The 27,451-nt window shown below is 29.6% G+C and overlaps 3 protein-coding genes across 5 annotated transcripts; all 3 read left to right on the forward strand.

Moving 5' to 3' along the window:
- Positions 1-1,893: 1,893 nt before the first annotated feature.
- LOC111300691 (protein SKIP34-like) lies at positions 1,894-2,544 on the forward strand. The gene has a single exon (XM_089746862.1). It carries the CDS (start codon positions 2,113-2,115, stop codon positions 2,383-2,385), a length of 273 nt encoding a protein of 90 aa, XP_089602988.1. The 5' UTR covers positions 1,894-2,112; the 3' UTR covers positions 2,386-2,544.
- Positions 2,545-7,787: 5,243 nt separating this feature from the next.
- Positions 7,788-13,385, forward strand: LOC111300692 (nucleobase-ascorbate transporter 11-like). The gene is made up of 10 exons (XM_022896311.2): positions 7,788-8,844; positions 9,611-9,708; positions 9,799-9,969; positions 10,229-10,329; positions 10,732-10,867; positions 11,002-11,052; positions 11,274-11,561; positions 11,847-12,081; positions 12,459-12,739; positions 12,935-13,385. The coding sequence occupies exons 1-10, from the start codon at positions 8,166-8,168 to the stop codon at positions 13,151-13,153; spliced, it is 2,259 nt and encodes a 752-aa protein (XP_022752046.2). The 5' UTR covers positions 7,788-8,165; the 3' UTR covers positions 13,154-13,385.
- A 7,903-nt stretch (positions 13,386-21,288) lies between these two features.
- LOC111299891 (AP2-like ethylene-responsive transcription factor AIL6) lies at positions 21,289-25,941 on the forward strand. 3 transcript variants are annotated; one of them, XM_022895400.2, is made up of 9 exons: positions 21,415-22,018; positions 22,381-22,948; positions 23,106-23,188; positions 24,226-24,234; positions 24,327-24,415; positions 24,617-24,690; positions 24,789-24,839; positions 24,967-25,043; positions 25,180-25,879. In XM_022895400.2, exons 1-9 carry the CDS (start codon positions 21,874-21,876, stop codon positions 25,629-25,631), a joined length of 1,548 nt encoding a protein of 515 aa, XP_022751135.2. In that variant the 5' UTR covers positions 21,415-21,873; the 3' UTR covers positions 25,632-25,879. The 3 variants fall into 3 exon arrangements, with proteins under 3 accessions (XP_089603974.1, XP_089603975.1, XP_022751135.2); XM_089747848.1 differs by lacking the exon at positions 24,226-24,234 and having other exon boundaries at positions 21,289-22,018; positions 25,180-25,941; XM_089747849.1 differs by lacking the exon at positions 24,226-24,234 and having other exon boundaries at positions 21,357-22,018; positions 22,417-22,948.
- The last annotated feature ends 1,510 nt before the right edge of the window (positions 25,942-27,451 follow it).

Below are 27,451 nucleotides of genomic sequence, written 5' to 3' on the forward strand. Positions count from 1 at the left end.
TAAATTAATTATTAAATTATAATTTAAGAGTATTTTTATCATTTAGTTTTCTTTTTATATTGAGTTACAAAATAAAAAAAAAAAGTAATCTTCTTTTACTTTATATTATAAATTTTACTATTAATTTCAAGATTCGAATATGATACTTTTAAAATAAAATTCTAAGCTTTAATCATTAAATGTTCTTTTGAGATAAAGTATATCTTAATGTACACAAATTGATTTAATAATAAATAAATTTATTTTTATTAAGAAATTAAATAAAATTTATCCTTTTATAGAATATAAAAGGACCATCCTTTAACCACTTTCCAAGTTGGAATTTTAACCACTATAAGCTATTTTATAAATATTAATAAATTTACTTTTTAATTTTAAGCATCAAATCAAACATTAGAATGAATCATAATAACTAATAAAAAGATATATAAAAATAAATTCAAATTTTAATTTAATTAATTTATATAATTATTTTTAAAAAATAATATTTAATAAAATTTAAATTTAAATCTTAGTATCAACAAATTCCTACTCCAAAGGAGAGCATCATCATTTGTTTAATCCTTAGAAGATGAATAATTTAGGCTTTTATGTTGGTCTCACACCTACTTTGCAAAATCACAAATATAATTAAGTAAAAAAAAATTTTGTTGTCTATACCAATAAAAAAAAAAGGAAAAAAATAGTAACAAAGAAAGAACAAAGTAACACAAACGAATCCTAATAAAGGACATGTGGGAAAGTTAGTGTGACAACAAAATATTGGTTGTCTATCCTAATAAATAATGGTTGCTTCTTTTGACAACAAAATAATGTGACAAATTTGAAGGATTTAGGGTGTAACGAGGTAGTGTATGAAAAGAAAATAGGAAAAAGTAAATGACAAAGAAAAATAATAAAGCCACTAAAAAACCAAACACTACTCATCAATACTATAAAAGTACCTCTCTTTAACAGACAAAAAAAAAATTAATAATAAAATTACTTCACGTTAATTAAATAATTGATTTGATTTAAATGATATAGTATTAAAATAGAGTAATCATTTTATAAAATTTTTAACATTATTTTATAATTAAAAATAATAAACAAAACAATAACAAATTTATTTTTGCTTTTACTAAAAAGTGACAAATGATAAATATTATGTAACTGAAATTAAATTTTGTATTCTTTTTAAGTGACAAACGACAAGTTTTTACTTTAATTTTGTTTGTCGTAATTGTTATATTTTATTTACACGTGTCGTACATGCAAAGAGTATAGAGTTAAGTATATTAATTACACACATTATTCTCGTAATAAAAAAAAAATAACAAAGAAAAAAATAGTACAATATTTAAAATAGAATCCAATGGTAATAACATTGAGAAAGATGAAAGAAAGAAAAAATTGTAACAATATGATTTTTTTCAAGCCCTTTTGATGCTTCATTACACCGAGCCCAGATCAGATCATGGGTTGGGTAGTTGGGTTGAGAGAACTAAATAGTTTAGTGACATTCGGCTAGTTGGTCCAAAGAAAAATTTATACGAAATTTTTTAAATATAATTTATAAAATTTTATATTAGAAATAATTAAAATAAAAAATTATAATTGATAAAGTAAAATTTCTCGATAAATGAATTAAATATATAAATTTTAAAATATCTTAAAATATATTTTAGGTAGATATTTTTATAGAAAATATTGATAAATTTTTTTATCATTAATTAAATTTAAATTATAAATAAAATTGTAATTATTTTTATATATTATATATTAAAATTTATTCATATATAAATGTGATTTTTTATTAAAAATTTTATTATATTATTTTTGAAAAATAATTTTCATAAATTTCACCTTAATTAAACTTTGTCGTTGGCCCGACGCATCAAAATGATGTACCAAATCCAGTAATCATAACCAACGGTCCAGATCAACCAGAAGACAGCAATGCCGATCGTTGATCCTAATTCTCTGGAAAGTGGAAGCCTCTTCTCTCCCAAGTAGCTCTGCAACAAAAAACAATCTCTTTCTTCGCTCTTCGATCCTTCGAAACGTTTCCAATTCTACAAAAAAAAAAAAAAAAAAGAAACTTTTTTTCCTTCTTGTTTTTCTCTGAAAAAAATGTGTTACGGTCACCAACGACGATCTCTCTCACCAAACCGCCCATCCCGCGACAACAACGTATTGGTGGTGGACACTCTCCGAGTCCGGCTAGCCGAGACGGAGGCTCGACTGGAGCGAGCCAGGGCTCGAGAGGCCGAACTCACTCGCCGACTCGAAGAAATGAAGCGTTTCGTTTCCGTCATGGAGATCCTTGAGTCTTACCTCAAACAACGGTTTCGCGAGCAACAAGAATACGTGGCGGACCTCTTCTCTTCGCTTCCTGCTAAATAAAAAGAGTATTTCCCTCGGTGATTTTAACAAATACCTTTTTTTAATACTTCCTTCTAGAATTTGTTGTTGTTGTTTTTTTCTGTTTGCATGTTTGATAGAATGGAGGAATTACATTCTAAATGATTTGAGAATGAAAAAGTTTTCTGTTTCTTGTTGTTAGGATTTGTGAAGTTTAAAATTAGTTGGAATTTAGGTAAAATGGGTTAATTTACTGATTTTTGTGTTAAATTAGTTGCTAGTTATGCTTTTTTGTGGTTAAATTAAGGGTTTTTTTTGTCTGAAATATGAACAACTGAGCATTAGTTGATCAAATGTGAATGAAACAATTGCCATGAGATGGTATGCTTCTCAGAGGCACAAAGAAAGAAGGGAGAGAGGATGGAAAATTTGCTTGTTGGAAGCTTTGAATGCTAGGTAGGATTATGGTTTATATAGATGTGAGGTAAACAAGTAATTTCTAACTCAATCATATAACCTGTGGAAGTAATTCTTCTCATATTTGATATATGATGAATGGAGGTATCTTAGCTTTACCTATTGCTATTCTTTATGGTGACTTTTGATGGCTATAAATGTCAAGGAAGGAGCATCCTGATTGAATATGGAAATGTTGTGAAGAGAACATAGAAGATGATGGACATAGACTTAATTTGAACATAGATTTCTAGGACTTTCTAGTAATTTAGGGCATTTTTGAAGTCCATGAAATTCCCACTTCAGATGGTACTCAACTTTTAGAAATGGCTAGTCACATGTGGTGTTGAAATTTCAGTTCGAATCATATGCTATGCTAAGAAAAGAAGAGAAGCCTAGGTATTCTCTGAGAGGTAATCATATCCTCATAAGCAGTACGATTAAATTATTTGAGGAATTGTGTTGAACTTGGAAGAACTTCCTCTAGTATGCATCGATTGCAATGAACAGGACTGAATTGTATGTATATTAGGATAATGGAAAAAAGAAGGGTTCCGATATGTTCTAGTTCTTGAAAATCATGCTTTTAAAAAAAAAGAAAAGTTTAGGTAAGAGGAGGCTTATCCCATTTCAGAACCAGGACAAAAGATGTTGCAGCTTGTAGGCTTCAACCAAGATTTGCATTGGATTTATAGATGGCCTACTAAGAAGGTTTGCTGATAATGAAAATCGATTTTACGCTTTACAAGTGAAAGTGTTCAATTTTTACCAGCTCAATCGATCGATCTGCTTGCTATGTTAATTGTTGAGCATTTACTGGTAAAATATAGTGACTCAATACCGTAGCAGGAAACAATAGGCCACTGGTGATGTCTTGAACTTTCCTTTTTTTGAAGGATGCTTCCTGTAGTTTTCATCATGGTTTTCCAAGATTAAAGTGGAGCTATCTAAATATGATGACTGATCGGGAATTCATCCTATATTTTCTGGTTCGAGTTTCAGATCGTCCTTTGATTTCTCGTCAATCGGTAATGAAAGTCATTAGGCCAACGAAACAAAAAATTTTTTCTTTTTCAAAATTATCTATGCATAGTGATTTGACGGCGGAATGGCCTTGATGATCAAAATTATCTCTTTCAAAATCGTGTGTCCTTGATCTTTAACTGGCGGCACAGAAGCATGCAAAAGCTTCTGATTTTCACCATTAATCTTTATCTCATTCTCAAAAATCTAAAAATAATTCTCTATCAATATAAGCTAAAAAAAAATGATCCTGACTTTGAGAAGAGTCCTATATATAATCAATATAACTTGGGACCCATAATCTTGTTTTTCCACCATATTATCATCAACCCCCACTTGCTAAATAAAAAGCTTACTTTTGGAAAAGCCTAAAATGTAAGAATCTCCACTTCAGAGTTTAGATTGATGATCGATACGAGTTAATATAATTTTATGTTTTTATAAGCATATATTTAATGTGAGTAATCCAATGTTCCTAATATTGTACATTTTACTTTTCAAAAAAAAAAATTGTACATTTTAATATTTTTTTTAATATGAAAGAGATTACAACTTAAGAGAAAAATAATTTATAAATATTGAAATTTAAATTTTAAATAAATTAAATATCATCTTTTTATGATTCATTAATCAATGCATTAAACTTTAAATAGTATATTTTAAGGTCACTTGATTGATTATAAATGTGTTTATAATTCGATTAATCGATTGATTATTAACTTAATTTTGATAAATTATCAAAAATGATTTAAGAAAACTTTAGTTTTTGTTAATTCAGTTTGAAAACTGAATTAACCAAATTAATTGAAATTTTTATCACAATATTATAAAACTTATAAATAAAACTAAAGATATATGAAATTGTCTATTTCATTTTAAGTTATTAGAGTTTTTATCTTAATATTTTGGTATTTGAATATTTTTGTTTGATAATTTATTTTACATAAGAAAAAATAAAAATCTAATATATCAAATATCTAATATATATATATATATATATATATTATAATACAACATATATAGTTACAAGATAAAGTTTGCTGATATGCATATTTACGAGGATAATTTTTCTTTTTGACACAAAAATTGTTAAAATTTTTTTTTCTAATGATATATAAGATATTTTTTAATTTTAGATTCTTTTATCAAAAGATATATTTCAAAATTTATTTAATTATCCAAAACTTCTAAATTTTAAATAAAAAACCAATTTAAATTTAAAATAATTAATGAGATAAAATTATTTTTTTATTTTGGTAAGATTTTATTTAAATAAGTAAAATTAATTCTTATTTTTTATTTATGGATTAAATGAATGTATTTAAAAAATTATTGCTTATCCAAATCTTTTTAAGTCATATTTATTTAAAAAATTTTAATTATCCAAAGTTTTTCATTTTACTAAAAAAAATCATCTTTATTTGTCAAATACACCTTTAAATATATCTTTTTATTTTTAAAATTTAATTTTTTAATAATTTTCTGACAATTAGTTATACATAAGGGTCTAGATATGAGATTAATCCTAAATGACCAAATAGCAAGTGGAAAAGCACCTAATTTGCAATGAGTGCTACATTTTAGAATGCTTATATTTTTGTTGCTTTTATAATTAAATTTATAGTATTAATAATTGTCAAATTTGCAAGTGGAATATAAAAAGCTTCACCTATCATTGTCAATTACGACAATAATATATATTTTTATTTTTTAAAATTAATTTTTGTATATATTTTAAATTTTAAAAATACCAAATATAATTTTATCTTAATAGATTTCATGATAATCAGTTATTATTTAAAATGATCAAATTTAATTTCTTAATAATTTATAAATGATTGTTTAATATCATTCTTTAATATCAATTTGAATTTTTTTTGTCATTGTTCTTTATTTTTGTGTTACCTTATTTTCTTTTTGTATTAAAAGGTGTAAGTTATAGAAGCATTTATTTTTTCATTTTTAGATAGTTATGGTAAGCCCACAATTTTTAACTTTGCCTTTTTTTTTTTAATATAAATAACAAGATGTAAAGTTATATGTAAATACTATCTACATACCTTTTTTTTTTTACTTTTGATTCTTCACTGAATTAGGTAATATTTTTTTATTTTAATTCACTTTATTTTTTCATATATTATAAGGTGTAAAGTTACAAAAAATATTTATTTTTCTATCTTGTAAGTATTGTCTATAAGTTTTTTCTTTTTATATTTGACTCTTTACTCAATCAGGTCATATTTTTTTATCTTAATTTAACTTTCTTACAATATGCAAAAACACTTTCATTAATAATCTACTTGATTATATTGATTTGAACCTATTATTTATATCAAAATATTGTTACAAATAATAAAAACTAATTGGATTTTGAAATCATATATTATATTATAATATAATCAACCCATCAATTATGATTTTATATAATAATTTGTAATTTGTTATATTTCTTCCTTTTAAAAGTTATAACTTTTTTTTATCTATAAAAAAGTTAGGATAAATTAAAATATAATTTGCTTTCATTCTTTTTTATTTTTCAAATCAAATCTCATTTAGTAAGTACTCGATAGTTTTTTAAATATAATTTTTAAAAACATATGAATTTAAAAAATTAAGAAGTGTCAATGAATTTGGTGGCATCCAGTTTTAAAACATTTTTAAATTTTAGATTCTGTTGACTTAAATCACCTATTCAATTTATATTTATCATTAACATGTTAAAAAATTATATTATTAAATATATTTTAAATTTAAAATCAAATAAAATTTTAATATAATAATATGTTGAATCCATACTTAAAAAATTATGCATAAAATCATAAATTCAACTCATAATCCAACTAACAAACATGTCTATTTCCTAATGAAGTTAAAAAACTATATTCAATTACAGTCCATTTGAGTTTTTTTTTTTTTTTTTTTTTTATTTCCTTTGCTTGAATTTTGAAAAGCATTCATTAATCAAACATGAATATGAATTTAAAAATACATATTTTCTTCATTTATTTTAATTAATTTAATTGAATTTAAATGATTTAACTAACTTTTTAAGATTTAATTGATATAAAATTATATATTTTTCATATGATAAATAATATTATCATACTTAAAGTGTATAAGATTACTTGGTAAGAAAAAAAATTGAAATTAAAAATATAATTTGTGATTTTTGAAATAACATTATAATTAACCATGATTTATAAGTTTTTTTCATTTTATTTTAACTATAAATTAATTTCAAGCATAAGTAATTAGATATATATGATTTTTTCTTTCTTTTAAATTTTAAAAAGTTGAATAACTAATAATTTTTAAAATATGTTTATTTGATAAATAATATAAAATTAAAAGTTATCTTACATGTCATCATGAAAATAAATTTTTTTACACACATAAATTATTTATATTTATCTTATTAAATAAATAAGAAATAACTAGATTAAATGATAAGTAGCTTTTAACTTGTTACATTATAAACTAAATCTCTTAAAAAATAATTGACTGAAAAATAATTAAAAGTAAATTAATAAAGTAAGATAATATGTGCGTTGCACGAATAATAAATTAATTTAAAATATAATTTAATTTAATATATTTTATTATTTAATTAATAAAAAAATTAAATAAATTGATCAAATTAATTTTGATTGATTAAATTTTAAAATTTAAAATTTTAATTTAATTAATAAAAATAAAAAATAATTTAATTAATTTAATTTAAAATTAATTCGACCGAATAAACAGTTCTAATTAATTATGTCTACACAATAAATCATTTGATAAATATAGATATATATATATATATATATTCAATAAATCACTTGTTAGAATAAAAAATTTATTACGTATCTGCTCTTTGGATTTAAGGGCCGAGAAATATCCCAATATTTCTTTGAAAAAGGGGGAGAAAATAGAAGGACAAGATAGGAGTGCATTTAAGTGGCAGTTGGTTTTGCCGTTGAAGTGGCAACTTTCGATTTCAACAAATACTTCAAATTACAACTGATGATAGCGACTGGGGAGCGGCAATGAAAGGGAGATGAAAGAAGAAAAAAGAGAAAAGAAAAATAAAAGTGGGAAAGAGAAAGATAATTATCATAGCTCACTCCTAAATTGCTCTCTCTCGCACTGACATTTCCCACTTCTCATTACTTAAATATTAAAGCAAAAACAAACCAAATAATTTCTTCTGAATTTCTCGCCTTTTCCTTCTCCAATCTACCTTTACTTAGTTTCTACATTTCCTTTTTTTTTTTGTTGGTTTTTGGTTGTTGATTTTTTCTTAGTAGTTCTCTGAGGTCTTTTTGAGGAAAGAATTGGTACCCATTTGAGAAAAAGCTGAAATGGAAACGGGGTCGAGTTCAGATTCACTAGAAAGGGCTGAGACTTTAAGAGGAAGAGGCAACAAGCTTGGTTCAATGTTACCAAAGATCGAACCGTTTGTGCCTAAAAGTGATCATAGCCCAAAAGAGTTGAGATCTTGGGCTAAAAGAACGGGTTTTGTCTCTCACTTGTCTGGAGAAACCGGAACTGCTAGTTCCACTGAAAATTTTGACAGTTCCACTGGGTCTCGTCTGGAAAGAGGTGGCCATGATCAAAGGTCAGGTGGGTCATCTCCAAAAATCGAGATTGACCCGGTTTTGGGCCGGACTAAACCCAATAGAGGGATTGAAATTGAAAGGGATTCGGGTTCTGGGCCAGCGTTGGGTTCTGGACATGGAAGGACAACAGTTGCGGATGAGAATGGGAATGGTTTAGGGGAGAAAGTTGATGAAAGGAAAACTGGGTTAAATGGGAATGTGAATGGGAATGTAAATGTGGTGGAAAATAGGAACGGGAATGGGAATGCGAATGGAGTGCCAGGTGTTACACCAGAACTTGTTCCTCAGAAGAATGAAGAGGGAAAGGCTGAAAGGGATGTGGAAGCTGGGATGTATCCAGGAGGTGAAGAGCAGAGTCATAGAGGGTGGAGTGGTCGTCATCCAGGGATAAAGGTTGGGTTAAGAGATAATCCGGGTTTTGGTTAGTTTTCCGCCTTTTTTTTTTTCTTCTTTTATTCATTTTTTTTATGTTCAATGTTAATGATTACTGTGTTCTTAGGAATGCTTGTATTGACAAATGTTGAAAGAGGCGGTTATTTATGTTACATTGTTGAGCTATGAAGATGTTACTAAATGAGATTACAGTATTTGCGTTTTTCAGTAGCCAGAAGCTGGAGTTGATATATTAATAATGTCTTTGCTAGGTGTACTATTCGAGAGCATAGAAAAGGGTAGTGAAAGTGTGAAACTGGAGTTACAACTTACAAGTAGGCCTGCACAAGTGAGAAATTCATAGAAAAAAATTGGATAAATTTTTGTACTTTCGTAGGAAACTTCTCCATACAGATGGACATTTTGGATTTCTCTTGGCTTCATGTTCTGACTTGGATAATTATGCTATACTTTTGTTTACTTTACCCTTATTATTTGTGAAAGTACCTTTGAACTCATCAATGCATATTCAGCTTTGAATATTGTCAAACATTTATATGAACTCCAATTCTAAGTTCCAACACGGTTCTTATTATATCATGGAGATATTTGAGGATTTAACCAAATGGAATGAAATAAAATCATTGATTTTTCAGAATCTACAAAATAATGAAAAACCAAAATCATGACCCACTTTCGATAATTGCAGGGTTCTTCAATCTTTTGGTTGCCACTGAATCCTTTTATATGTGTTGGATAACTTGGAAGAAATCCATACCTACTCCTGATTCTCATCTGATTATCTTTAACTGCAGGAGCGCTTATTTATTATGGCCTGCAGCACTTTTTATCATTGGCAGGTTCCCTTATATTCATCCCATTGGTAATGGTACCAGCCATGGGCGGGACAGATGTATGCTTCTTTTCCTATAGAAGTGTTAATTGCTTGACATCTAACACAATTTGAATATGAAATGCATTGATATTTCTGTATGTGATTCAGAAAGATACTGCCACTGTGATTTCCACAATGTTGCTAGTTTCTGGCATTACTACCATACTGCACTCCTACTTTGGTACCCGGCTACCATTAGTTCAAGGAAGCTCGTTCATCTATCTGGCACCAGCACTAGTTATCATCAATGCTCGGGATTATCGAAATCTTACAGAACATGTAAGTAAAAGATAATGAGTGTTATACCCTTCTGTTGTCAGTTCTTTAAGTTGTTTTAACTTCGTCATAAATGGCTTTGATGCTCTGAATTCTGGCCAAATTGATGAATGAGAAACTCTTTATTTTCATCCAAGTTTTGCCTCTTTTTATCGGAAAAATTTAGTGCATTCTTAGTTCATGGCTTACAAATGTTAAACTGTGTGTTTCTTGCAACACAATCTTACTCTAGTTTCCACCATGCATGTTTATTTTACTATAGAAATTCAGGCATATAATGAGAGAGCTGCAAGGAGCTATTATTGTTGGTTCAGTATTCCAAAGTATCTTGGGATTCAGTGGTTTGATGTCTCTTTTACTGAGGTAAATTCTATCAGATTGCTTGTTCATAGATATTATTTCTTCAGCAAAAACAGATATTAGTTAGACTACTTCTAAATCCTGCTCTTCATACTATTTATCTGGAATTGTTATCATTCATTCTCACTGCGCAATGCTGTGCTAAAACAAAAGGAATTTAATGCTTAATAAGCTTCTTCTCTCCTGATATTTATACAATCTTAAATGACCAGGTAGAGATCTTGGTTCTTAAAAGTGAATGATCATTATAGTTTGCAAGGGAGGCAGAACTTCAGTTCTTTTATAGCGGTAGTAAATAGTTTATTATCAGAAACTACCATGTAAAGTGTCTGCACACTTTTTGGTATAATGATATAAGTTGGAATAACCTATGGAGTTAACTATTTCTTTGTTATGTTTTTGCAGATTGATTAACCCAGTTGTGGTTGGACCAACTGTTGCAGCTGTGGGTTTAGCATTCTTTGGTTATGGTTTTCCACAAGCTGGTAGTTGTGTGGAAGTCAGTGTTCCCCTGCTAATGTTGGTTCTTTTATGTACCCTGGTGAGTGATTTGCTGAGCAAAGCAAGTTGATACTGGTAGTTATGGAGTATATCTATAAATTTGATATGATTTTTTATTATTTTTTTAAGGATGTCTTCCAAAGACTAATACATTTTTGTATGCCTTTCTTCTAGTATCTTCGAGGAATATCCATTTTTGGGCATCAATTATTCCGAATATACGCAGTATGTGCTCTCACCTTTTGTTTTTAGACAATACTTCCTGAAGAACGCCCCTCTTACACTACACCATTAGAAGTAGAATTAAAATAATAAGTGCTCCAAAAACTCAGCACACTCATTTCTTTTGAATTCTAACTTTTGGTCTGTTAGTATAATTGGGACATTCTTTGTTTTTGGTAAGGATATTGTTAATTGATCATCATGTCATTGTTTGATCACTGCAGGTTCCCCTGAGTGTTATAATTACATGGACGTATGCATTCTTTCTAACAGCTGGAGGAGCTTATGATTACAAAGGCTGCAGCCCTGACATTCCCAGCTCAAACATTTTAGTTGATGAGTGTAGAAAACATGCATATACCATGAAGCATTGCAGAACTGATTTTTCAAAAGCATGGAGAGCTGCTGCATGGGTCAGAATTCCCTATCCTTTACAGTGGGGCGTCCCTATCTTCCATTTCAGGACGTCTCTGATCATGATCATTGTGTCACTAGTTGCGTTAGTGGATTCGGTTAGTAGTTTATGATACAGATGTGCCCAAATATCAGTATCACATGAACTGTTTGATGGAAATATCTTTCTTTTTTTTTTTTCTTTTTTGAAGAGTTCTACTGCCCACATTTTTCTGGTATACTTCTGTTTATGAAATGCTAATAGCTAGGTGTTGAAAAAGAAATGAGATTGAGAAAAGAGAGCAGCCAACTGATTCTTTTAGGTGTTTTGATGTATGTAAATAAAAGGCATGGAACAAGAAAATGATCCTGATACTGCTGCTTGTGATACAATGTCTAAGCAGGTTGGAACGTATCACTCTGCATCTTTGCTAGTCAGTTCAAAGCCTCCAACTCCACGAGTAGTCAGCAGAGGCATTGCATTGGAAGGTTTCTGTAGCATGCTGGCTGGACTTTGGGGTTCTGGGACTGGCTCAACAACGCTGACAGAAAATACACATACAATAAACATAACAAAGATGGCTAGCCGTAGAGCTGTGGTATTTGGAGCACTTTTCTTGATCCTCTTCTCTTTTGTAGGTAAAGTCACAATTCAAGCTTGATTAGAAAAAGCTTCTTGATGCACGACCAATAGATGATGGGATTCTATTCAAGGAACATGAATAAGATTTTGGTGTATTAAATCTGTTCTACTAGCTCTATATCTAATTGGATGATGCATTCCTCACCCCCCTCCCCTCTCAAAAAAAAAAAAAAAAAAAGAAAGAAGCATTGGTTAGATTAAATCAATTGAATTTCCTCCTATCCGATCTTACAGGTTGATATCTTTATGAAGTCTTGGATGCAGTATCCATGGGTTGCATATGCATTCAATATGCTTTGCTAGATAATTTATCTTGTTTATTGTGCATATGATGGGGAAGCTATTATGTTGATTTCTTGCTTGTCTGTGACAGGAAAAGTGGGTGCAATTCTTGCTTCAATACCACTGTCCTTGGCTGCTTCTATTTTGTGCTTCATGTGGGCCCTTGTTGTGGCTGTAGGCCTCTCAGCCTTGCAATACACTGAAACCGCAAGTTTTAGGAACATAACCATAGTTGGGGTGTCCTTGTTTATTGGCTTATCCATTCCTGCTTATTTCCAACAGTACCAACCTGAGTCAAGTTTGATACTGCCAAGTTATTTTGTTCCATATGCAGCTGCATCAGATGGACCAGTCCACACTGGTAGCGAACAAGTAAGTTCAAGATGTGCATGTGTTTTTGAATCATGATGTGGAATGCCACCACTCTAGTGGCTAAGCTGGTGCTTTGTAGATGTATACAAACTTACCCTGTATTTCTTTGATTTTGTGATTTTCTTTTTGTTGTTTTCCCTTTCCGTAATTGTATGAAAGAGTTTACTAACATATTGTTCTATAAATGTGTGTCAGCTTAATTTTGCTATAAATGCACTCATGTCTATGAGCATGGTGGTTACACTTTTGGTAGCATTTGTACTTGACAACACTGTTCCAGGCAGCCGTCAAGAACGAGGGGTGTACATCTGGTCACGTTCTGAAGATTTGGCAATTGATCCATCTTTGCAGGCAGATTACTCTGTTCCTGGAAAATTTGCCTCACGTTGTTGTTCAAGATGTCTGCGTGCATAGCAGGGGATGGCTTGGACTTCAGCCTCAAGTTTATTGAAAGGCTACTTTCTTAATATTGGGCATTGCAAAGCTTGGAGATGGTTCAGATCGGTGATAGAGTTACAAATACATATTAGTTCTTTTGCAATACGAAATTCTTATAATAATATAATTAGTAATTGCATCTTTGTAACTGATTATTCAAGTTGAAAACAGTTAATATTCTTTTAATGTATATTTTCCATTTAAAGTTTGGAAGGTAGTGTATTTGATGATAAGCGACTTTTACTTAAACAAGGCAAATTTGATCCCTTATTCTGCCATTCTTTGATGAGGGAACGAAGGGTGTGATTTGAGGTCAGAAAGACTCAAATTTGCCATGGGAGATGGATAAAGCTCCATCTTCAGCCATTCCTCCATGGCTTCCAATGCATATGAAAAACCATCAGCCTTTACATTTGGATTTTTCATCACTTCCTGCACCCAACATACAGCTCAAATATCACCAAACATCATGGTAAGAGTAGAATGTTGAGAGATGTCAGATGTGAAATTGAGACCAGCATGGAATATGGGGCTAAGGAAAACACCGGTTACTTGAGTCTTCTATTTTTAGATTTTCATTATTCACCCCTTCAAATCCTCGTCTAGCCACCATATCTTCATCTTTCTCTTTAAGCTTATCTACCTGTTCCATCACAAGTTGCAATCAGCAAATAGATGAGCATTTCATTTTCATGGATATCCCTTCAAGGGCCAATTTCCCTGCCTCCTCATCCAAAACCAGAACAAGGGCCGTCCGGTATATTTTTAACCCTATTTTCCATATATGAATATAACTGCATTAACTGGATGAACAAACTGAAATAAGTTCATTATATGTTTAAACCTATTTTCTCTATATGAAATAGCTTAACATGTACACCTAACGACGAAGAACATGAATGGGTGTAGCTCATATGCCTTTGGGGGGCTCTTAAGCAAGCCCATAGAACTTGTTTGAACGAGTACTGTTAGAATTTTGGCCCAAAAATGTTTTCGAAAGCTCCATTGCAAGTTTAGGTTTGAAGAAGATGATTCCAGGAAATTGCTTGTGGTTTAATCTCTAGCCATTCTTTCTAGAAAACAAATAATTGGACACATTTCTTGTTAAAGTCTAGGTTTTAAACTAATACATCCAATTCATCTACAAAATATTTAAATGAATATCTGGGCTATCAAGTCTCAAATTAAAAAATTGGGTTTTAGTCGAGATTGATTGAATTTAAATCTTAATTATTAAAATTAAATTTTAATATTTTATCAATGAATTTACATAAAATTTGACAAATGTTATTATTATTATTATTATTATTATTATTAAACAAAGTTAAGTCTAACCCCACTCACTCCAACATAATCGACATTAAAATCAAACTTAAGATCCAAATTTGTTTGATATACAGATTACATATTCATGTTACAATGCAACAATCACAATCAGGGTCAATAGTAACAGAAAACAAAAAAAAACTTTCCACTTTAAAATTCAATGAAAACTTGAGATCAAAGTATGTGCAGTGTGAAACGGTTCCAAGTTGTTTTGATACTTAGCAAGGAAAGTAAAAAAAAAAAATGAATGTGAATCCAAGTTTAAAAAAAAAAAAACATTGTTACAGCTTAGTTACAGCTAAATTGTCTTTCTCACCATTAAAATTCTTTTAGTTTTATTGTAGTAAGATTTAAGAAAAAAAAAAGGGTTAAACATTGAAGACATGATTATGGTAGATTGTCGGGGGGCACAGAATGCACGTGCGTCACCGAAATCATCGACGAAATATTTGAAATTAAAAGATGCTGCGCACGTGCTTTTCAGTCAAAGATCAAAAGCAGTAATTACACCCTCATGAAAAAGATTTAGCTATTATCAAATGTCATGATTATAAAAAAAAAAAAAAAACACCCAAGAGAAGAAGCCAAGATAAGAACGATGATTAGGATCTATTCAAGGACTTTATCAAAAGTGGTTGCGATAGGAAATAAAAATATATATAAATATTAAAATTTAAACTTTAATTTTATTAAATGTTATACCTTTAAATATTATAAAAATTAATTAAGTCAAATTTTGAACTTTATTTTAATTATTTTTATTTATTACCATATACATGTATGAAACTGTAAGAACATTTTAGATTTAACAGCTCATACCATTACAAAATAAAAATCATATGTATTATGCATAATTAATTTAATTTAAATTAGATGGTTATGATACTCAATAGTCATAACTACATTAAATTTATATTATTTGTTTATGAATGTAATTTTAAATATATTAATTTATTTAAGGGCAATTAAGTAATTAAATTTAGGAGATTTTGAATTCAAATTTCTAATAAAAAGAGTGAGATTAAAAGGATTATAGAAAGTTATTTTATATTTTGTAGTTTAGGATCCTATGTGTAAAAAGAAATTTGTCTACTATATCTAATATATTTTTCAACATATATCTTATCTTAATGTTAATTTCTAAAAAATTATTTTAAAAATATTTAACTTTTTTAGGAGCTTAGTATGAATAAAATAGAATTTTATTTTTCCTTTTCACAGATTTATTATATTAGATTTGATTAGTCTTTTGTTCACTCAAAATTAAACCTGTAATTTATCATAATTATTCCACCCCCATTACTTATATATATATATATATATATATATATATATATAAGCACATGCATGTCTACAAAAGATGATAAAGATAATATCAAGTCATAACAAGATGAAGACCATCGAAGCATGTTATTGCCTAAAATAATGATATCATTGAGTGCCACGTATTTGCCATGTGTCTAATTGTTAATGGTTGATTTGGAAGATATAATACAGGTGACGTTTTCTTTTTTAATTTTTTAGACAAAAATCTTAGGAGGGGTGTATTTATATGGGAAGGAAAAATAGTTAAAATGAATTAAAAAATAATATTTGCACATTCCATTTGTATGGATAGGCATTACCTTGTGTGATATCACATGCCGTTAAAGGGTGGATGAACACGAGCCAGCAAAAGATACAACTTGCTGCAAACCTCCCAAAGATAAGATTTTGATCCCAAAATCCTGATGGCCATAAAAATATTGGATGTTGGATGATTAGATCAATCTAATGATAAAACTAATTGTTTTTTTTTTTTTTTGCATTTTTGGTTTCATGCTTTTTAATAATAAATTATAATATTAATAAAAGAAGGTGATGTGACTCAATCACACTTATTCTTTTTGTTGTCTCCCTATTGACAACATATAACAAATGTATGCATAATAGATAATAAATTTTTAATTATCACTTACACATCTAGATGACAAATTTATCAAGAAAAATAGAAAGAAATCAAGACAATTTGTTTTGATGTCATATTAAATTTTATGTAAATTTTTAATTTAAAATTCATTGATAATATATAAAATATCCTTATTATATTTATATAACTAAAATATCTTCAATTTAACCTATATGAAAAGATTTTCTATTTTCTATGACTACTTTAATTTCTTCATCTAATATTTTTATGTAAGTTTAAAAAAAAATGAAACATGGTTAAAAAGAGAAAGAGATTTTATCTTGTGATTTTTTTAAGTAAAAAAAAAAAGAAATTATTAAAAAGAGAAAGTATTATAAGTAAAGAACCAAGTGTCCCTCTCAGAGAAGCGAAACGAGAGGCCACGTCCATTGCAAAATCAGCAAGGTCCCATGCCCCCAATTACAAACACGAGCCAAAAAAGGCTTTGAAATGAAACCTACTTCGGCTGGCTTGCGTAGCGTAGCAGCTGCTGCTGCGGCCTGTTAGCCACCGATGCTTTCAACAAATGGTTGTGCTCTACGTGTGTCTTACAACTATAAAATACATAAAATCTTTCCCCTTCCACTCTGCTCTCAGCATTTTCGTTTGATTGTGTTGAATAAGTCCAAGATGATCAATTCATCAGAATTCAGATCATTTAAGACTTAAACTCCCAACATTTGAAGCAAACATCATATCAAAGCCAAATAAGAATATAATATATAAATTAATGAAAGAGTATTGGTCATTTTATGATTCAACTCAAGAGGTTGCAAATGACAAGAATTTCTGCCAAAAATCACTTGCCTTAATTGCTGGGTTGCTTCCATTTCACTAAGGAAAACAAAAGAGAGAAAGCTTGAGCAGATCAGGGCTCAGTGTTTACCGGTTTTCTCGCTTTCTGGTCTCGCACTTCATTGGTTTCCTCGAAACAACCTTTATTTTTTTTCCTCTATTGTTTTCTTTTTCGGCTTTCGTTGCACTTTGCATGCAAAGCCACAAACATTTGCTTCTTTTTTCTTTACCTATCTTACTATCGTTTGACCGAATCTCAGGTAACTCTAGTGTTTTCTGGCTCTATTCCCTCGCACGTTTACCTTTTTTTTTTTTTTTTTTTGGCTTTTCTTTGTACATTTATTCTGTTTCCGTTTCTCTTTCTCTTTGGAGAGTCTTTTTTTTTTTTTTTAATCTCCCCCTTTTTCTTATTCTTTTTGGGTATTTCATTTCATTAAAATTCTTTTTTTTTTTTCTTGTTGCCAATTGGGACGTAAAAAGTTTGGCAAAGGTCATAGTTTTGGGCTTTTCCAATAGAAAGTCTTTGAAAATAAATTCATATACACAATTTCTCTGCGCCATGGGTGGATTCAATTCTGCCAAATTTGCTGCCTTTCTTTTCTAATAGTATTATTATTCTTCTATTCCATAACGTAAACAGAAATGGAAAGAGTCAAGACTGTTTTCCTTGTTTATTTTTTACTATTTTTGAAATAAAGTACCATTTTCATTCATAAATATATTGATTAAGTGCTCCATTAATCACTAATTATTTAGGTAATTAAACCACTAATGCAATGTTCATTTATCACCATCAAAGTAAAAAATGCATTTCTATTTAACTAAATTATATATCTTTGATTAATATTTAGGTACATTCGCATTAAATTTTTATTAACGTTACAAGTTTGAATAGGGATAGATTAGAACATTTTTAAAAAGTTGTACATGCATATATGTTCTAAACAAAGTGGAATTTTCACATTGAAGAATGTTGATGGATTTTGGCTTGATGGGTTCTCTCTTTTGGGAACAAAGACTGTTTTCTTTTCTCTCAGCCAAAAAGGGGCAAAAGACTTTGATTAGTAATTCATCAGTTGTTCACATTTCAGACTGTACACATTCAAATATTCACTTTTTTAGTGGAATTTTTTTTAATACAAAAAAGATGATAGTTTAAAAATAAAAAAAAATTATAAATACTAAAACTCAAACTTTCGAATATTATAATATATTTTCTATTCAATAACAAATGCAACTTCATTTCCAGCCAAATCAAAATCAGATAGAAACTACTTCTTTATTAAACATCACTTTTTTTTTTAACAATATAATTCTTAAACAATAGTATATTAGTTGATCCAAAAAGAATCCACCATTTCAAACTTTTGTTAATCAAATTCCATACACTAATAATTAATACAATGGCTGTGAGTTAATTAAGCCACTAAACTTGGGTAGAAAAAAAAAAAAAAGGAATTCAAGTTATAAAAAAAGGGGGATATTTGAAATAGTTTGAAAATTTTATATACTGAATGTAACACAAAAGGCATTTTTCATCAATGTATAAATTTTATAGATTGTGTTCTTTTAGGATGATTTTGGATTTAATTGCAACTTCGGTTGTTATAGAAAATATGCATTTGGATCTCACAGAGCAGAAAAAATAATCTCAGTTGGCCACTAATTATTTTTAGTGCAGTGGTTCACTGAGTAGTTCATTAAATTTTTTTCTTTAGCTTTTATTACAAATATAAACATATCCTTACACTTTAATTTTGTTATTTTTTTTTCTTTTGATTTTTTTATTTAAAAATTTTTAAATAATTTTTTAATTTAACATAGTAAAAATACTATTTAATATATTATTATTATTTAATTATTTATTAACATAATTATTATTTACTATAAAAATGATTTAATAAATTCTTCATTATTTATTAATTTTATAACTATTAATAATATAAATTTTAATATAATATTCTTAATAATAAATTTTTTTCTTATTATCGTTATTTTTACATCCAAACACATATTTTATCATTAATTTTAATTTTATTATTAGAATAATTAATCTAATTTCTATCACTAATTTTAATTTTACTAAAATTAATTTTACCGTCATTTTAAATAAATCTTTACATATTTTATAATCATAAGTTATATTCTTTTTATTTAGTCACTTAATTGAGAGAGGAGAATTTGAGTTCCATTTTTTTAAAGGGATGATGTGATTATTTAATTTTATTTTTCTTCAATTATGAGATCCAAATTTAGAGAAAATTAAAAAAAAAAATCAATCGAAGCTGACCCGGCTTGACTCTTAGAAAATCTTAGTAGAAAAACTTAACCATTGAGACATTCCAAGTGAATAATTAAACCTAGTTATTAGGATATACCTAAGACCGGGAACATGGATATGAATCGGGATACAAAACATTAAGGGGGTGTTTGATTTAAGAAATTTATATTTAAGAGAGAAAGTATGATCTCTAAAAAGGTGTAATATTTGAAAATTTTTTCTATTTTCAAAGCATATCATGTTCAAATTTATTCGTTTGGTTAAAAAAAATTCACATATATTAATTCTTTAATAATTATCATAATTTTATTGATATATATGATAGCAACTTTTTAATAGCTTTTATTAATAATAAATATTCAAACGATAGATTATGCTTTTAATAGCAATATCTTTTTAAAGGAGATTATTTAAGATATTTTTTATTCAAAAATGCCTTAAATAATTATTTTTAAAATATATTAAGAGATTATTTTAGGTATTTTTTATTTAAAAATACCATAAATAATACCCTTTAAAAATATAATGGCATTAATTGATGTATTTTTTGTCAACAAATACCTTAAATAGTCTATTTTAAAATATATAAGGAGATTATTTAAAGCATTTTTTATTCAAAAATACATTAAATAATCTTTTAAAAAATTTTAAAGTGCATTATTTAAGGTATTTTTGGTAAAAAATACCTTAAATAATACATTTAATTTTTTGGACTGTATTTTTAAGTTATTTTTTTACTAAAAATACCTTAAATAATCTATTTTATTACTTATAAAATTTAAGAGATAAAATACAAAAAAATTGAGTAACTTAGTCGATTATAGTATGTGGTTATTAACCATAAGATCGTAGGTTTGATTTTGTCTTCTAGCACTTTAATTTTTTTAAATGAATTATTTAAGGTATTTTTTGTCAAAAATATCTTAAATAATACCCTTCAATTTTTTTAACCTTATAAATTTTTTTGGACTGTATAATTTAAGATATTTTTGATTAAACATATCTTAAATAAATCCCTTTTATTACTTATCAGATTTGGGAGATAAAATATAAAAAAATTAGAATAACTCAATTAATTAGAATATATGATTATTAATCATAAGATCGTAAGTTTGACCTTTCTCTTTTATCTTTGAGGATTATATAAGATATTTTTAAAAATTACTTATTTTTGTTGAAAACATCTTAAATAATCTAAAAAAATAAACAAAATTTTTTAAGGCATATTTCATACCAAATGTCATTAATTACAAGATAAAAAAAATTTAGCAACAAAAATTTATAATTAATTTACAATCACTTTCAAACATACTTTTAAAAATAATAATAATTATTTCATAATTTTTTATTCAAATCAAATTTAAAAATAACATAATTTTTTTTAAAATCTTAAAATATTATAAGAAGAAATGAATTGTTTATTCTCAAACTTTAAATATTATTAATTTTTTTTTTCAAAATTAAATTACCTTAAACTAAATATTAAAATAAAATATCTAATAATAAAATTAAAAAAATATAAATTCTCTTAAACCCAACGCCCCTTAACAAAAATAAGAGAAAAAGACCCCTGCCGAAACGGCCAATGTGGTAGTAAAAGGTTGCAAAGCTGCATGCAGGACAAGTGTGTAAAATCGAGAAGAAAACATTAACACTGCTCATTATGTTGTAAATTAAAGAAAGATAATACTCAGAACAATACAACCAAAAAATATATTAAAAAAACCAGAAAAAGAACCCTAACAAATTCTCTCCCGTTTCGACTTTCAACTTTTTTTTTTTTTTAACTCTCAGACAAACACAAAAAGAGATTAAAAAAAAAAAAATCTGTCTTTGAAAGTTGGCCTCTCTGGTTTTACGCCGGTTGGCAGCTGAAACGGCTCAATTGGTTTTTCTTTCTCTTTCTCTGTTCTCTTTCTCTCCCTTTAAAATCCCAACACCAACTATCTCTTTTTTTCCTTTGCTTTCTCTCTTACCAAACAATAAAAAAAATTAATTTTTCTGTTGTCAAACAAGAAAGGTTATTAGCTTCTTCAAAAAAGTCCCAGATTAGTTTGCATGCATTTAATCCCTTTTAAAGCTTACAAAAAGATTTTCTTTTTTTTTTTTTGCTTATTTCTAAGCTTCGTGATTATCGTAGCTGTTTTTCTTAATGGGGCAGTTTTAAGTAACGGTTAAGGTATCATCAGTGTTTTTTTGGGGTATGATTTGAGTTCAAAAGGTTTTTGAGCTAATTTTTGTTTGTTTCCTCAAGAAATAGTTTTGGATTTTGGTGTCATTTTAGAGAAAGGAAAAAGTTTTTTCTGAAGGTTATAGACTTGTATAGTATATATATAAGAATATTTAATGGCACCAGCGAGTAACTGGCTTTCATTTTCACTATCTCCAATGGAGATGTTGAGGTCATCATCTGAGCCTCAGTTTATGGCACATGAAGGATCTTCTGCTGCTGCTTCTTCTCATTACCTGATCGATAACTTCTATGCTAATGGTAAACCTCTTTCTTCTTTCTCTTTTTTCTCTCTCTTTATTATTCTTTTCATAACTTCCGTTTGGTTGCCTAGAAAATACGAGGAAACCCAACGATATTTTTTAGTCCCATCTTACTTTTTTGGTGGTTAAATGAAATAAATTAGTAAATTATCGTGTAGTTTTAAGTTGAGTTCATTTTCCTGCTGGCTATACTTAAATAAACTCACTTAAAAAGCTCACTGTTATATATAAAAAAAAAATCCCCACAAAATTTCATTCTTGTTTATGTTTGGCAGCTAAGGAAAAGTTAACGGATTGGAAGGAAGTAAGAAATACTGAATTCACTCGTTTATATGCATGTTGTTTTCATGTTTTGTGAAGGCTGGACAAATTCAAAACATCAAATGTTTTTAACAGAAGGAGAGGATAACCAAAGCAAAGAAGCTAGATCCCCAGCCATGGATGATGAACATCCCATTCTCACAAGCTTCCACCAACAAGCACCAAAGCTTGAAGACTTCCTTGGCGATTCCTCATCGATTGTTCGGTATTCAGATAGCCAAGCTGAAACCCAAGACTCGTCTTTAACCCAAATCTATGATCACGGCGGCTCTGCTTACTTCAATGAGCACCAAGATCTCAAGGCAATTACTGGGTTTCCAGCGTTTTCGACAAACTCGGGATCAGAAGTTGATGATTCGGCCTCAATGGGTCGAACTCGGTTGACCGCTGTCGAGTTTCCTGGTCAGTCGATTGAGTCCTCTGGTACCGAGTTGGGTTTCTCCGATTGTCCAACTGCCGGTAACTTGTCACTTGGGGTTAATCAAAGTTGCGAAGACAACAATAATAGTACTAATAATAAGGCCATTGTTTCGGTTGACACAAATTGCTCAAAGAAGAATGATGAGACTTTGGGTCAGCGAACTTCAATTTACAGAGGTGTCACCAGGTTAAACATCCCATCAATCCATCTTCTTTTCCTTTCTTTTTCTTCCATTTTTCAAGTTTTTTTGATTTTTTTTTGTGAGTTTTATTTAGTTAATTCAAGTAATTTGTATTGGTTCTGACTATGGTTTTTTGTTGGCTACTTGGCCTGTTAACTGCAGACACAGGTGGACGGGTAGATATGAAGCTCATCTATGGGATAACAGCTGTAGGAGAGAGGGTCAAGCCAGAAAAGGGCGTCAAGGTCCTCTACTTTTTTTTTTCTCTTTCTCTTTCTCACATGATTCTAATACTAAAGACAAAATCATATTCAGAAATGAAAAAAATGTGAATTGTAGATCGGTAGAGGAAGGCAGATAGATAGATAGATAGATACACTGGGAGCACTGAAAAGAAGCTTGCATGCATTCAAAGGGGCATTAATAGGGGATCACTGGGCATTTGTCATCTGTCTTTATGATGATTGAAAGATTGATGTTATACATATATGTACGAATGGTACTTTTATTTGCTGCAAACCTTTTTTTTTTTTCTAAAACCCTGATTGATTTGATCAGACATGCCGCCGTTTTGTTCATCTGTCTTCTTTATTCTCTAATCTCTCTCTCACCGCTGGCCCTGTTTTACTCTGCTATGGGGGTTTGTTTGACTAGACCCACACCCACCACTGGCTCTGGATCAGGCCTTATTTTCACATGAATGAAAGTCTGAACTCTGAAAGAGTCTGATTTTCACTGAGTTGGCTTTTGCTTTTGCTTTTCCTTGTGCTTTTTCCATCAAGCCTGATACAGTCCACGGCAGAGTCTGAGAGAGAGGGTCTAGGTTTGACCAAAGCGCCCATTTGAAATTTTTTTTTAGTTTTAAAAAAAGATTTACAGATAAAAGTACACCCGAGACTCCGTCATTATTATTGCCCAAACTTGTTGACAGTGTTTCTCGTGAAGTCTGGTAGAGTGGGCTACGCTCCGTTCTGGTTCACACCCAAGCTCATAATTTAGCCACCGTAAAATGTCTAATTTTTCATCTCATTTTTATTGATTATCAATTCTAAGAAAGGTTCAAGACAAAAATATGTTCTTTTAACCAAATCACATGGCAACTAAAGCACATGGATCAATCCTGTTAAATTTTGGCGTTGCATTGCTTTTAGAAATGATTCCAAGCATAAAATTTTGACCTGTATACTACCTGATATTGACAATGTATGCTTTACTTTTTGCATGCAAATATGGGATCGTGGATGTCTGGCTGTCATTCAATGCTCGAATCTTGGTTCTACAGTATACTTAGGTAAGAAACTCCTATAGTTTGTAGTTGTTAAGTTTAATTGTCTTTGGAATTTGTAGATTTGTAGACCGAAAATTATCCTTGGAATTTGTCAGGTGGCTATGATAAAGAAGAAAAGGCCGCTAGGGCTTACGATTTGGCAGCTCTAAAATACTGGGGTCCTACAGCTACCACCAACTTCTCGGTAATATATATGCACGGTTGTTTCTTAAAACTAATCAATTAACTGTTGGGGGTCCGATATAAATAGCACACATCCGAACGGTGAGAGCCCTCCAGTCGGGCTCCCAAATGAACTCTTAATTGTTCTCTTTTTTCTGCATGACATTTTACGTGCCCTGGAGCATGAACTTACTAACCCAAATCGTTGTTTTGCACGGTTTAGATTTCAAATTATTCGAAAGAGTTGGAAGAGATGAAGCATGTGACCAAGCAAGAGTTTCTTGCTTCCTTGAGAAGGTAAGCTTTGTATCCTTAATTGGTTTGCTGTTTTTTTTTTTTTTTTTGTTAATTGCAGTAGGTTAATCTTTTGTTTGCACCGATTGTTATTTTAATAGGAAGAGTAGTGGATTTTCAAGGGGTGCATCAATTTACAGAGGTGTCACAAGGTTAGAACATTTTGTATAGAATTTGAATTATTCATTGTCTTATTTATATCTTTATGGTGTGTTCAATTATGCGACTTAATTCTCTGGCTAACGACTGAAACATGAGTTTATCATCTTAATTTTGCAGGCATCATCAACAAGGCCGATGGCAAGCAAGGATAGGCCGTGTTGCCGGAAACAAGGATCTGTACTTAGGCACTTTTGGTAGGGCTGCAATAATGAGCCATGAAAAAACTCTCCCACTTACTGCTTTCTTATGCTACTATAAAATTGTTGTATTATACAAGGGTGTAAGATTATTGCTTGGAACCGATGATGATCATCTTCTATGTGGTGACAGCTACTGAAGAGGAGGCAGCAGAGGCCTATGATATCGCGGCCATCAAGTTTAGGGGTGTGAATGCGGTGACCAACTTTGAGATGAACCGATATGATGTTGCTACCATTGCCAAGAGTTCTCTTCCCATTGGTGGAGCAGCTAAGCGCCTAAAGCTTTCACTTGAATCAGAGCTAAAACCAATAGTAAACCATGAGCAACAATCCGTGTGCAGCTCCAACAGCAACAGTATAAGTTTTGCTCCCTTGGAGCCAATATCGGCTATTCCTTGCGGAATCCCTTTTGATACTGCGGCAGCGGCAGCATTTTATCAGCAGGATCTCTACCACAACCTTCAGACTGCCAACATCGGCATTTCTGATCTCCCCGGTTCTTCCTCAACAATGGCAACCCCGATGATGGTAATGCCGCAGCCAGCAGCTGAGTTTTTCTTATGGCCTCACCAGTCTTACTAAAATGACCGAGCAATTTTAACAACAAAGAATAGTTGCAATTCAGGTAACAGTAAGTAGCAACCGACGCCATGTTCCCCAGCTGACCCGCATAATCTGACCATCACAAGTACCTGATCTACCTTGTTCTTATCTTGGCAAGAGGTTTTTGTTTTGAAGGCTAAAGGTTTCTAGTTTTTAAAGTATCTTATATCTTCAAATGTTAAAGATGAGACACGCTGAAATGGGCAAACCATTCCCGTTCTGTTGCGAAATTTTTTGAGTGTGTTCACCGAGTTGCACGGCTGCCATTATCAGCTGTTTCTATCTTCCACAAATTCTCGCATAGGCTTTTCCCGTTCTCTTATATTTACAGTCAAAGAGCAAAAAAAATTGGATGGGATTGGCTTTTTCTTTCCCCTTAGTTTGTGGTCAAGAAACAGCCGAACCGAACAAAGATAACTAAAATGTCACATCAAACACTTCAAGATAAAAGAAAATATGACGAGTCATGCCTAACCCCATTAAACTTATGACACCCATCCAACGAACAAAACGCCCTCGTTTGGACCCCATCCTCTTGATCTCACACCCTAACCGCCGAATCAACTCACCTTCACCTATTGACGAAGTAACCAACCGCCAACTTCAACTCAGTCCTCCTCACCATCGCCCGCACGCGCTGGAGAAAAATCTCCGTTACCATTTCCCTCTTTCCCAACTGCAGCTTTGATGAGAATTTAGGTCCTTTTACTGTTCATTAATTTGGGCCTGAAAGGTCCATATTGAATGTAGCTGTAAAAATGAAGCTTATTACTTAAACCTAGGGCTGGCAGGTAAGCTAAAAAGAATTGGGATAATTAATTAATTAATAATTCTTTTAAAATATTAATTAATAAACATTTTATTAATAGGGACAAAAAAATGGGGACCAAAAGAAATGAAAAAGCAGCCGAAGTTGAATGGTTTCTAACTTTTCTGCCTCTTTCAATGTTACACTAACGCCACGATTCACATTGGATATTTTAAAAATGATTAAAGAATATAAAAAGCCCTTAAATAATAATTATAAAATTCTTTAAAAATTTATTTTTATTATAATTAATTAATTTTTCTGATAAATATTGTTAATTTTTTTGTCAATTAAAATAAAATTTTATGTAATATCAATAAAATAAATTAAAAATTTTTACGTGACATAAATAATATATGTAAAAATTAAATAAAATAAATTTATCATATGACGTAAGTAATATATTAAAATAAATAAAATAAAATAAATTAAAATTTATCAAGTGATGTAAGTAATATATGTAAAAATTAAATAAAATAAATTTATTTTTTTCTTTATTTTCTTTTCCTCTCTCTTAAAGATCTCTCCAAGGATTAAATTGATTATAATTTGAGGATTGATCGATTTAATTTTATCACGTGATTAAATTTTATCTAATTAAGAATTTAACTAAGTTGAAATAAAAAATTAAAGATTTAATTGATTGCAATAAGTTATTAAGGATTTAAATATTTTATAATTATAATTTAACGGTATTTTTTACCCTTTAATATTTAAAAATATATTATAATATATATAAAAACTTTAACTCATACTTGTGATATATTTTTTGTTAAATAAAATTATAAAATCTTTGAATAAAAATAAGTAATATTTTATAAGTTGATTATAGATCTTCGCATTCAATTTGACTGTTTGTACTATTAGTAAAAAAAATTAAAAGAAATTATATGAGACATTGCTTTAAAAATCAATTCGTCTGGCAATATTTAGTAGCAATATATATATTTAGGAAGTTAATTACATCTTTAGACTTTGATTAGTGCATAAT

This window comes from Durio zibethinus, chromosome 18 (genome assembly GCF_047325235.1).
Source record: "Durio zibethinus cultivar Kanyao isolate XHJ-2024 chromosome 18, ASM4732523v1, whole genome shotgun sequence".
Taxonomy (NCBI): domain Eukaryota; kingdom Viridiplantae; phylum Streptophyta; class Magnoliopsida; order Malvales; family Malvaceae; genus Durio; species Durio zibethinus.

Excerpts from the sequence above, each read along its gene's own strand:
- LOC111299891 (XM_022895400.2), top strand. The coding sequence starts at position 21,874 with ATGGCACCAGCGAGTAACTGGCTTTCATTTTCACTATCTCCAATGGAG. Across the intron at positions 22,949-23,105 it reads ATTTACAGAGGTGTCACCAG|ACACAGGTGGACGGGTAGAT; the intron begins GTTAAACATCCC and ends TGTTAACTGCAG. Across the intron at positions 24,840-24,966 it reads ATTTACAGAGGTGTCACAAG|GCATCATCAACAAGGCCGAT; the intron begins GTTAGAACATTT and ends TTAATTTTGCAG.
- LOC111300691 (XM_089746862.1), top strand. The coding sequence starts at position 2,113 with ATGTGTTACGGTCACCAACGACGATCTCTCTCACCAAACCGCCCATCC.
- LOC111300692 (XM_022896311.2), top strand. The coding sequence starts at position 8,166 with ATGGAAACGGGGTCGAGTTCAGATTCACTAGAAAGGGCTGAGACTTTA. Across the intron at positions 11,053-11,273 it reads AATTATTCCGAATATACGCA|GTTCCCCTGAGTGTTATAAT; the intron begins GTATGTGCTCTC and ends TGATCACTGCAG. Across the intron at positions 12,082-12,458 it reads GATCCTCTTCTCTTTTGTAG|GAAAAGTGGGTGCAATTCTT; the intron begins GTAAAGTCACAA and ends TGTCTGTGACAG.